Here is an 11,728-nt window from a genome sequence, read left to right as displayed (position 1 = left end):
TTGTAAAAAGTCCCCCCCCAGATTCCTTGTAGCCCCTTCAGGTACTAGAAGGTGCTATAAGGTCTCCCCGGAGCCTTCTCTTCTCCAGGCTGAACAAGCCCAACTCTCTCAGCCTTTCATCATAGCAAAGGTGCTCCAGCCCTCTGATCATCTTCATGGCCCCCTCTGGACTCATTTCAACTGGTCTATATCCTTCTCATATTGTGGGTTTCACAGCTGGACGCAACACTCCAGGTGGGGTCTCACCAGAGCAGAGTACAGGGGCAGGATCACCTCCCTCAACCTGCTGGCCACGCTTCTCCTGATGCAGCCCAGGATACATGTCTTCCCCCTGGTTCTTCTGGTTGAATTGCTGCAGGGAGCTGAGTGAGGATCACTGATACTGTCCTGCTTATGCCTGGATATATGCAGTGAGAGGAGGGGTGATGTCCAACCTTTGAGGGATGCAGACATTCTTGGAGCAAAACAACTGGGATTGAGAGCTGGGATAGAAACCCTAACTACGTGGCCACCTTAGTTCTCTGGGGTAGAGAGGAGTAGCTTTCTCCATTCAGTAAGTAGAAATGAAGGTAGTGAAAAGACTTTTCAGAGGACACCAAGAAGGCTTGGAAATCTAGGTTCCTTTCCAGACCAGCTACTCCTGGTCAATTCTTGGCTATAAGATGTATCTTTCTATGCTAGGAAGGGAGTTACGCTCTGACAAACCTTGGAGTGGCCCTTGCGAATCTCATGGAATGTTGTCTTAGTTCTGGTGGTACAGGTGTTCCTTCTAGGATGATGGTGTTGCACCATCACAGGTGCTTGGTGGGCTTTTTACAAAATCCATTGGAGCAGCTGTGCATATTGGCTTCACTAGGGATGAGAGAGGTTTCAGGATGTGGGTCTTGGAGCACATGCAGGACTAAAAGTAGCTATTGGATGTTTCTAGCTACACCTATTATAAGAGCAGCTGAAGGGATGCTGCATGGCGCAGACAAGCTTTTGTTTTTCCCAGTGGAACCTTTGTAGCCTTCTATGCATGAGGAAAAGTGCCCTCCAGAAAGATAATGGAGCCGACCAACATGTGGGGTTAGCTTGTAGAGCTGCCCGAGACCTTGTGTGTGTTACAGACCTGCTGCTCAAGCTGTGTCAGCAGAGGCCATAGGCACGCTTGCACTGCTGCCAGGTTTTCAGCAAAGCTCTGTCCAGGCCACAGGGTTTTGTCAATACAACCTATTGGCTAGAAACAGGCGGGGTTTAACCTCCTGTTTCCTGCCCCTCCTCACAAACACACTCCCAGTTGTCACTGCTGTGCTGGCAGAGTTAACATACAGCTCATCTCAGCATAAAAATCCTCAGATGACTGCTTGATGGCCTGCGGCTTGCCAGGGTATGCGTGTCATGTGGAGACCCTTCAGTGAAATTGCTGATGAGCTGGCACTGGCCTGGTCACGAGCATCTCTTCAGATGGGCTCTGATGGCCCGGGCAGCTGCCTCTGGAGGCGGCTTTTCAGGGATGCCTGCACCCTGGGTGCTCTGTTGCCTGCCTGTCAGCACTGAGACCAGTGAGGAATGCTGTCCTGCAGTCCTGCGTGGCGGCGAGACCACTGAGGGATGCTGTCCTGCGGTCCCGTGTGGCGGTGAGACCAGTAGTGAACTGCAGGTGCTCCCTGAGTTCTCTGTAGCTCATCTTTCTTGTGCTGCATGAACTCATGTGTATGGCATGTGGCCTTCCTGGTGGGGACCTGCCACTCCTTGGTAATAGTGAAAAATTCTACGCAAGAACTAGAGTTACCCAAACGCTACGCTTTAGCAGTGGCAGGAGTTGCAGTTAGCTTCCTTTGAGTAACTTCCCTGTGTCACAGATTTTACATAATGAGTGGTCAGGTTACCGCCAGGACTGGGACATGTGTTTACCCATTCAACTTCAGATAGTTGTTGTTGTGGACTGTACTTTCTAATTGACTTTCCTGTGGATGTTTCTTTTTGGATACAAGTCTGTGATGCTCTGCGCAAAAATGAGGTCCTATAAAACCAGCTTTTATGAGCGAAGTGTGTTTTTCTTTCAGACTGGTTCAAAGGCAGCCTGTCCCGTAAGTATTCCGGCAGCGTCACCTGGTGGCTTGAGGCAGATGGAGCACCTGGGACGTGGCTCATCCCTACCAAGGGCATATGCTGCCCTTGAGGTTATCAGTTGATAAGAACACCAGTGGCATGTCTTTACAAAAGCAAAGAAATTGGGCAGAATTTCTGTTCTTAGGGACACCCAAGGAGGGGTGAAAAGAACCACGCCACACTTTAAGCTGGAGATTGGAGACCTAGAGGTTGATTACTCCACTCGTTTGATATAAAGGAGGGTGCTCCCTTGCAAGTTTGGTAACAGGCAGTGGGCCTGGAATTTTTGATTCTGGTTGCCAGCCTGTCAGATGCAGCAAGAAGCTGTGTGGGGTTGGGCTAAAGAGGTATCTTAGGAGCTCGAATCCCCTCTAGATAGTTAGCCCGGACAAGGGAGGTCTGGATAATGCCTGGGTTGAAAGGGATTCAGGTCTCCATCTTGTTTGTGACAATGCGGTCCTTTGGAATTCATGCTTTGTTATACTGGAACACGATTATCGGATCTTGATTATTGCTCTGGTGTATAAATCTGGGCTCATTGTACTGTTTTTTGTATATTAATTGGATATCACTCAGAATTAAAGCCCAGACGCCTCCAGCCCCTCTGATATCTGAGGACAAGCTGGAATGTAAGTGGGTTGGCTTTCTGCCAAATTTCTTAAACTGTTGAATTTCCAAATGGGAAATAGAGTAAAGAGAAAAGGAGAAATGGGGAAGGAAAGAGTCTGACAGTACCATCAGATAATCTGTTAGGTCAGATGCTACAAAGCTGGGAGGATTTTAGGACTCCCCCAGAGATAACTAAGGAAACAATGGTAAAGTTTTGTTCTGCGTATCTGGTAACTGATAATCCTACCGGTCAGTCGGGGTGAAAAACCCAGCAGGGTTGGGCTGTAAGGATCCTTAAGGGGTTTGAGTCCCCTACTGGTAGTCCCTGAAAGTGAAAGCTTTAGGGACACACGGGTTGGTTTGGGGTTCGATTCCCCTTCTGGTGGAATTTTGTGAGCATTGATTCTGGTAATGGAAGTTTGAGTTACAATACCATGTTGCAATTGCTGTTAAGACGGGAAAGAAAATTGGATGAAGTTTATGTATTGTGATACGGGGTTTTGTTCTGTCCTTCAAGAAATCTCCTGGAGTGGTAGAAAGAATGTGGTACTAACACGCCACCTAGCGACTTCCTGTTCTTTGGCTAGAGAAGAATAAGCTTAATGGACAGGGGCATAAAATGAAAAGGTGTTGCTCAGCTTGTAGTACAGGGGAAAGGTGTTTGAAATTGGAGGAGGATGCCCTAGAACTGATGGTCACTGCCCGGCAGAGGATGTGAGAAAGTCCTGATGATGATGGCAATGCAAGTAGAATGTGCAGGGTAAGAGAAAGTGGTCATAGGCAAGTTGATGAGGTTGGTGATGCAGGTGGTAGAAGAGGATCAAGGGAAAGTAGTTGTGAATGGGAAGGGTGATTTAGTGGGGCAGAAGGATTTAGCCCAATTGCAGAAAGAGCTAGGGGAAGGCAGGAAAGGGTTAACCAGGCACCGTTGAGGCAAGGAGTTCAAATAATAGTCCGGTGACAGTAAAAGCACTGTTCTCAGTAAGGGAGCTGTGGTCTTGGAAAGAAACAGTAGGAGTTTACAGGGAGGACCCAGAGAGAGTAGCAAAGGTATTTGAGACTTTGTCAGGCCCCAAGATCCCACTTGAAATTATTTGCAGGTAGTATTGGACACGTTGTTGTACAGTACTGAGATGAATACGATGTCAAACACATCCTAAAAACAGGTAGAAGAAGGGGCACATGCTAATGGGGTTACACAGGGAACAGTAGAGCAGAATTTTGAGGATCAGTGAGCGACCTGTAAAGAGCAAGGACACTGGAAAAATGGGTGCCCGAAAGTCAGTAATCAAGGATTGGCCCTGTAGCCTGTAGAAGGTGTGATGGGTTTAGAGGCTTGAGGAGGAGCCAGGGGGATCATCCCCTGCTGAGCCCCTGGTTACATTCGAGCTGGGAAAGGATAAAGTAGATTTTTAGTGGATACAGGAGCTACGTTTTCAGTTTTAAATACTTCAGAAGGAAGTTTAAGTGACAAAAGTATTGATGTTATTGGTATGACAGGAGGTGCAGAAGCACAACCGTTCTTTAAGCCTCTGACCTTTAAGTTGGGGAAACGGCGGGTCACTCACCAATTTTTATATTTCTCAAATTCTCTGAAACCTCTACTGGGCAGAGATTTGCTTGAGAAACTAGAGGCAGAGATTAGGTTTAAAGATGGAGAAGTTGAAATTCTAATTCCAGAATCTAAATATGCTGAAGCTACAGGTTTGTTGTTACAGAATGTAAATCTCAAAAAGGAAAAGATACCTCAAGAAATAGAGGATGCGGTGGACCTGGAAGGATCTATTCCTCTTAAAGACTCATAGATGCAAGAATTTGGGGCTGGAATTGGTATAACTGTTGTAATTATAGGAATAACAATCTTATCTCTGTCTCTCTGGGTATGTTTATTGTGCTTGTCTGCAACATCGCAGACCTCGGCCGATGATGATAATGATGACCGGAACCTCACGTGGGAACTCATCAAGGGATTTATAAGACATTGGCAGGACCATTAATGCTTTTAATGTTACCCTACCACACCTGTCACGGGGACACCTGGCTCTCAAAGAGGCTTCTGGGGATTTTGGGCCTTCCCTTATAATGGTTGAGGAACAAGTGATTTGCAATGTGGACATTACCCATAGGACCCTCCTGTTTGATCCCTTACATCACGCAGATCCTTATGAAGGAGAGTTTGTAACGGTATTTTCCCCTTTATGGTGTATTCAGCAGCCAAACACAACAGACATACAACGCCAGTGGATGGAAGTAATTTGATGTGGGCCTGGTCACAGTCCACCTTGAACAAGTCTCGGGTGGAATCCAAGTTTGGCATTCTCACACATAATCAGAGTCCTTCATTTAACTGTTCTAAAGTTACAACTTGTGTTGAAGGACCAGGTGATCAACTGAAACATGGTTTTTGTCTGGTGTGTGAACCCTTTTAAGGGATATGTGTACCTGTTGGGGACACCCCTCAAAGGATGGAAGAATCAGGGTAAATGATGTAACAGTACCAATTGAAACCTTAGTAAGATTTGTGGGGTTACAAAGATAAGGCCAACTGTAAAATGGCCTGGTATATGGCTCCTTTCAATCTGGCATGGGGCTGCTCTAACGGGAAGTTCTGTTCCTTGCTAACTTTAGAACATCACGCTGGACTCAGATGTGGTGGTGTGGGAATACCTTCCCTTTGTCCTAAACACATTTCCGATCTAAGCAGGATGTCAATACAATCCTTTGGTAGACCAGACTGGGCTATTGCCGGAATCCGAATTCCAGACAACTGCGCTGCAAGGCAGACTGCAGCAGGTTTTGTTCTTTTTTTGAAACTGTATTTGGTCCTTATCATACCCTTAAGCGACATCAAATTGTGTTGGAAAATATTACCTGACAAGTTCATGTGTTAAGTAACTGGACTAAATAGGCCATTGCTAGACTGAATTTACAAGTCCAGCAAGTTTCCAAAATGACTTTACAAAACAGACTTGTGCTGGATGCGTGGCCCAGAGGAGGCCACGAAGATGCTCAGAGGGCTGGAGCACCTCTCCTGTGGGGACAGGCTGAGAGAGTTGGGCTTGTTCAGCCTGGAGAAGAGAAGGCTCTGGAGAGAACTTATTGCAGCCTTCCAGTTCCTACAAGGAAGCTGGGGGGGACTTTTTACAAGGGCCTGTAGTGACAGGACAAGGGGTAACGGGTTTAAATTGAAAGTGGGGAGGTTTAGATTGGATGTCAGGAAGAAGTTCTTCTTGGAGATGGTGGTGAGGCACTGGAACAGGTTGCCAAGAGAAGCTGTGGATGCCCCATCCCTGGAAGTGTTCAAGGCCAGGCTGGATGAGGCTTTGAGCAACCTGGTCTAGTGGAAGGTGTCCCTGCCCATGGCAGGGGGGTTGGAACTGGATGGTCTTTAAGGTCCCTTCCAACCCAAACCATTCTGTGATTGCTGTGTTATTGCTTAAAGAACAAGGGGTGTGCAGAATGTTTAATCTCTGTGAAGCTGAATGCTGTGTTGCCATCTACAATGCTTCCTCCTTGCTAGAGGAGGCGTGTGCCATAATGAAAGAAATTGCAGACCAAACTGGTGAGTTCCTTCGGTCAGTTCAACCACGCGATTGGCCAGATGGGTTAAATCCAGGATCATGAGCATCCTATGGTCATTAGGTCTTAGGGGATGGGGAAAATGGTTGATATGGATAGGAGTTGCGATACTGACTGGGTCTGTGTCTTGATGAGTGGCACTGGCCCTGTTAAATGTATGATTGTTCGCCTGTTAAGCTCTCTCTCCCCCTCTGTTCGCTATGTTCGCATAACCACTGTGAAGGATTATTTTGATATTCCAGCAGATGTTCTGACAGAAAACCATCCCTGAAAAAGCAATGCCGAGCCATGGGGTGGTATAAGAGAGTAAAAGACTGTAAGTATGTTTTGCCCTTTGCCTTACCAAGAGCAAGCTTGGCAGCAAGCTAACCACAGGAGCGGGATGCTTTGCTCCAGCGATTGTTCTCCACGATGATGGAGAGGTTTACAACTTCCTTGTTCACTAAGACCGTCACGTACCACCTGCAGCCCTGTGTATCAGGCGAGCGTCGCGTGAACACTGAGGTACCACGCAGTTGGTATGAGCAACCAGCAGCAAAAAGGAGGAGGACTTGGTAGACATCCTTAATGCTGAAATAGCGATTTAATATGGCAAATAGGAGAGTACCCAGGCCTAAACCACACACGCGCTCTGGGCTGGGGGCGTGAAAATCCATTTCCGTGCTGCGTATGCAGACCCCAGCTCCGGCGAGCCAGGGTTGCATAGCCACCAGCTTCAGCACTGACCACGAGGGCCGTGATCAACAACCACAACCAGCTTCGTGTCACTGCAGCCCTGGGAATAACGGCAAAATGTATACCGCTCTGTCATTTTGGGGGACTTCCTCTGTTAGCTATTGCTGTAATTATTATTTTGTGTTTGTTTGCAATATAGACCACCTTCTTTGCATTCTCCAGGGCTGTAAACAAGTCCTCAAGCTCTGCCTGGGACACGTTTTGGTTTTGTAAGATCAGTAGATTTAGGTATGTTACGGTTAAAAGAAGATGTTGTTAGCTAGTATAGCTGTCGTGTGGCATGTACTCTCACTTCTACCTCCTCTATATTTCCTTCTGATACCTTTCTCACATTATACCCATGGGCAAGGCCTGTGAGGACTTCTGAGCTTCAGGAATCTGAAGGGAGACTGAAACTGACCCTCTGCAAGGACTGGTTGAATCAATAACTTGTGTGTCATCCTCGGGAGAAGCTCTGAAGATATACTCGGAAGTGAAGAACTAATGATCGGTCTATAAAACTGGGAAGTGGTGACTTTGACACTGAATGGTGAAAAATGCTCTTTGGAGGTTATACTAATAATCTTACGCATTCAGCAAGGGCAGGGTCTGACCTGGGAAAATTGATCCTTAACCTTAGGGGAAGAAATTGCCAAAAAAACGTTAATTTGACCAACTGCTGGGTCTGGGAAAGCCCAGGAAACTCTGAAAATTGGCCATGAGTAGCCCAGCCTGTCCAGACTAAATGGTGGGTTAGTAACTTCAGTTCCGTTATGAACGGAACTGGTTTTTGGACGGAGGAAGGGAGTCCATAGCAACTCTGCTTTTCAGGGAAAGGTATTTGTTGCCTAAATAGAACCAACAGGGGAGGGGTGTCTGTAGGAGGAAGTACCTGTGAATGGATGCTGTCTCCTGGATATGATTGTGTCCATCGAGGCTGTGCACCACTCCATTGTTCCAAGCATCAAGGGAATGGAGTCAGACTCACATTCAGCTTTCTAATAAGGTTGGGTAAAATGCTCACGTGCTGACTTTAAAGGTTCTGGTTGTGACAAGGTAGCTTCGGATCGGAAGTTCCAGTCTGATACTCTGCGAATAAAAAATACGTAGCACAGATATTTTGTTGGACATGGCAGCATAATAATGAGACTAGAATGCACTTCCAAAAATTCTGGTCTAGGACCAACCAAACAACATGGAGAGGAACAAATTGGGGATGTAACCGTATGTGGCGATCGGAGGCAGGGGCATGGAGATGTATTTATTGTATTAATGGCACCATATCCCCCAATATAATCATTGTGGGTGGACCTGTAGGGCTTGGGAATACTTTATATTATGAAGAACCAAAGGATGAGAAAACTTGCAATGGCCCTTTTTCTAACGGGCCTTGGGCGTTGAAGAGTCATTATTGGAATTGTGGACAACATGCTTATGGCAAACTACCTAAAAACTGGTCAGGAATATGCTATATAGGAGGGTATATTAGACCACTGTTCTTTTTGGGAAGAGATTAGGAATTAAAGTATATGATGATTTAGTAAGAGAAAAGAGATCAATTGATACATTCCTGAACAAATTATACAATATTATGGACCAGCAACATGGAATCCCAATGAGATGATTTCTGGAGCAAGAGAACCAATTTACAATTTGAACAGGATAATTAGATTACAAGCTGTTTTAGAAATTATAACTAACCAGAAGCTGAGGCCCTCGATCTCCTTGCAGAACAAGGAGAAGGTGGTGTTTGTGGAAAACTAAATGAACCCAACTGTTGTTTACAAATAGATGATAACGGGAAGCTGGGAAAGCAAATAACAAGAGATGAGAAAGCTAGCCCGTGTGCCAGTTCAAACCTGGGAAGGATGGGAGTGGGACATGTTCTCATGGTTGCCTGGTGGACCATGGGTTAAATGTGTTTTATTTTTCTACCTCTGTGCAATAGCAGCTCTGATCTTTGTACCATGCGTGACACCTTGTTTTATCCAACTAACTCAGCGTGCAGTTCAGAGGATGCAGGTGGTGGCCATATCCGAGACGGCGCGGAAGGGCCCAAAGATGCTGCTGCTAAGAATTTCATGTAGTCCAGGAAATAAAAAGAGAAAATCAAACTGATGGTTGCCACATGTTGTAAAGACAATGATTGAGCGAATAGAAGAGGAGGGATTGATACGAACACCAGTTGCATGTCTTTACAAAGGTAGCCTGTGCAAACCCAGGCTTGAGATAAGAGGAAACAAAGGCAGCCTGTGCAGACTCAAGATAAGAGGAAGGAAAGAAGAAGCAATTAGAACTTAGCTGACCAAGGTATCTGCAAGAACTGGCCACAACTGGCCAAGGTTGAGAACGGTGCCAACTGTTTGTGCGCTTGCTCAGTTAGCTAATGCCTATTAACTTCTCTGCCCTGGGCAGCATAAAGGCAGAGTTAATGGTACGTACGATGTGTGGTGCGGGTGTAACTACGTGAACGTTTAAGGCGGATTGGGTAGTCTGTACACTCCGAGTACCTCAGCCAGTGAGGAGGGGCTCTGCAGCCGGAAAAGTAAGATAAAAGGGGGGCTGCATCCCCCTGTAGGTTAAGAGAGACCCCACAGGGATATGTCCCATGGACTCTATTGGAATAAAGTTTTTACAGGACTTCTCTGTCTCCTTTGTTACTCCTGGTAGCATGATTTTTCCCTTCACAGTCTGAGTGGTAAAAGCCCTGAGCTCTTGTGGGTGTCATCAGACTGCTGCTAGTGGGAATCGGGCTGCCCAGGCATTCGGGGGTGCGTGGCAACAGTGAGTGAAGCGAGACTCGGTGCTAACGCCCCGTGTGCCTATAGAACAATTTTGTGTGCGTATGTTAGTTAGTCACCTGCATCTCAGCCTCTGGCTTCTGCTCACTGGAGGTTTAGTCATGTGCAAGCTCCTCTACCCACTCCTCGGAAGCCAACTGTGAATAAGCCAACGTTAGGCCGAATAAGGAAGAAGCGTGTGCATACTGTGCTCCTCCGTTGTGTAGGAGGGGTAGTAGGAAAGTGTGTTTCAGAGAACAGGTGGGAGAAGTGATAGTTTTTTATGCAACGGTAGTTTCTGGCTTTCTGTAGAGGGGTTTCCCTAGGGGAAGGATGTCCCAGATCTGTAGTATGTGAGGAGGAGCAGTTCAAACTGGCAGTAAAAGCCCACATGGGAGCTTTTAGTTTTTGGCTCAGTGATTGCTTGACTCTTCTGTTTTCCAGATTGCTAAAGTGGAGAAGTTGAAGCCTCTGGAAGTAGAATTGAGGCGCCTGGAAGATCTTTCAGAGTCCATCGTGAACGATTTTGCCTATATGAAGAAACGAGAAGAGGAGATGCGGGACACGAACGGTAAGAGGCTTTGTGCTCCTTCAGAGGGACGGAGCTCCAAGACCCCTTACTTCTGCTGAATGTGTTACTAGGACAGCATTTGGACATCAAGCAATTACAATGGTCTCTGCCTGTTCTGTTCCTAGTAAGAGGAACCTGCTGATGTTTTTCTCTCCTGAAGCAGTCACTGAGTCTCTTGTATCCCATCTCTAGAAATCATTTCTGTCTCCATTCCAAATGTGAATTGCGTACCATTTAATGTTGCCCATTAACCACAGTTTCGCCTTGTTCCCTCTCATCCTTCTCGTTGTTCCCTCTGCTTTTATTCTCAAGTACTGCTGGTGCTGGGGCGCCCTTGCCTGCATGCTCTACGACACCTTGACTTTCGCACGGGTGGGGAGAGAAAATCCTGGGAACTTTGCTCTGTGGAGGTGCATCCTGTGATGTCAGACTCCTGTGCAATGGTTTGTGGTCTGTTTCAGAGTCGACAAACACCCGGGTTCTGTACTTCAGCATTTTCTCCATGTGCTGTCTCATCGGACTGGCCACCTGGCAGGTTTTCTACCTGCGTCGCTTCTTCAAGGCCAAGAAACTTATTGAGTAAAGGAGCAAGTCCTCCTCCCCCTCCTCTCAGACCCAGCTGGACACCGCTGGGACCCAGCCACGGCCCCCTGGAGCCATCTCACAGATGATACCCACTGACCGGCGCTTTTCTGCAGGAACTCGGACCCTACAGGGGGAGGGGAGCCTAAACATTGGATGCAATGGGGGACTTATGAAATCCTGTTGGATGTTGAGGGTGGGGGAGGTTGTGATGGGTTTGGGGATTCCTGGGCAGCGATTAAATAAAAAAAAAAGATGTTTCCATGACAGCTGCAGCAAGTTTTTGCGCTGTCTGTTCTCCTTTTATAACCTTGAATTGACGATGTCTCCCCATCTGTCTGTGACTGCAGTGTTAACTCGGAGCCACTTGACCCTGCTGAGCTCTTCAAGGTGCCACTAGCACCGGGGCAGAGCAGGGCATGCCCTCTTCTGACCAGCTGGCATCTAAGCCTCGTGCAAACGGAGGTGAGCGCAAAGCAATAGGATTCACCATTCCAGCAGGGCCTGAGGATAGAGGGAGGTCCGAGGTTTGGTCCCAGTTGTGGACCTCTGTGTTTCTCCCTGTGGGAGCTGGTGTCTGTGCTGACAGGTCAGGGCACTTGAGCATATGTAGGTTCAGCCTGGAGGAAGGTAGCCTTGGAAGGAGGGCTTGGGAATGTGTTTGAGCTGAGAAAGGAGAAGCCTGCTTTGCTTAAATAAGCTGTCCAGGCTTGGTCCTGCCCTTGCTCCACGTGTTTGTCTTGGATTTTCCCCTCTTGTTCTGAAATGATGCAGCAGGTTTCCTGAAAGCCTTAGTCAG

General features: G+C 47.1%; 1 protein-coding gene across 1 annotated transcript in view; it reads left to right on the top strand.

Annotated features, from left to right (window-relative positions):
• TMED10 (transmembrane emp24-like trafficking protein 10 (yeast)) overlaps positions 1–11,521 on the top strand; it is a gene marked incomplete at its 5' end in the record, with an annotated part of 18,043 nt that extends 6,522 nt beyond the window's left edge. Inside the window, 2 exons of the mRNA XM_010154728.1 lie at positions 10,221–10,347; positions 10,809–11,521. Of these exons, the coding sequence (XP_010153030.1) occupies positions 10,221–10,347; positions 10,809–10,930 (249 nt within the window). The remainder of the gene's footprint in view (positions 1–10,220; positions 10,348–10,808) is intronic.
• Positions 11,522–11,728: the final 207 nt, after the last annotated feature.

This window comes from Eurypyga helias, unplaced genomic scaffold (genome assembly GCF_000690775.1).
Source record: "Eurypyga helias isolate BGI_N326 unplaced genomic scaffold, ASM69077v1 scaffold4657, whole genome shotgun sequence".
In the NCBI taxonomy this organism is placed as follows: Eukaryota; Metazoa; Chordata; class Aves; order Eurypygiformes; family Eurypygidae; genus Eurypyga; species Eurypyga helias.
The sequence above is the reverse complement of the archived record's forward strand: the minus strand, read 5'-3'. Positions and strand labels throughout refer to the sequence as shown.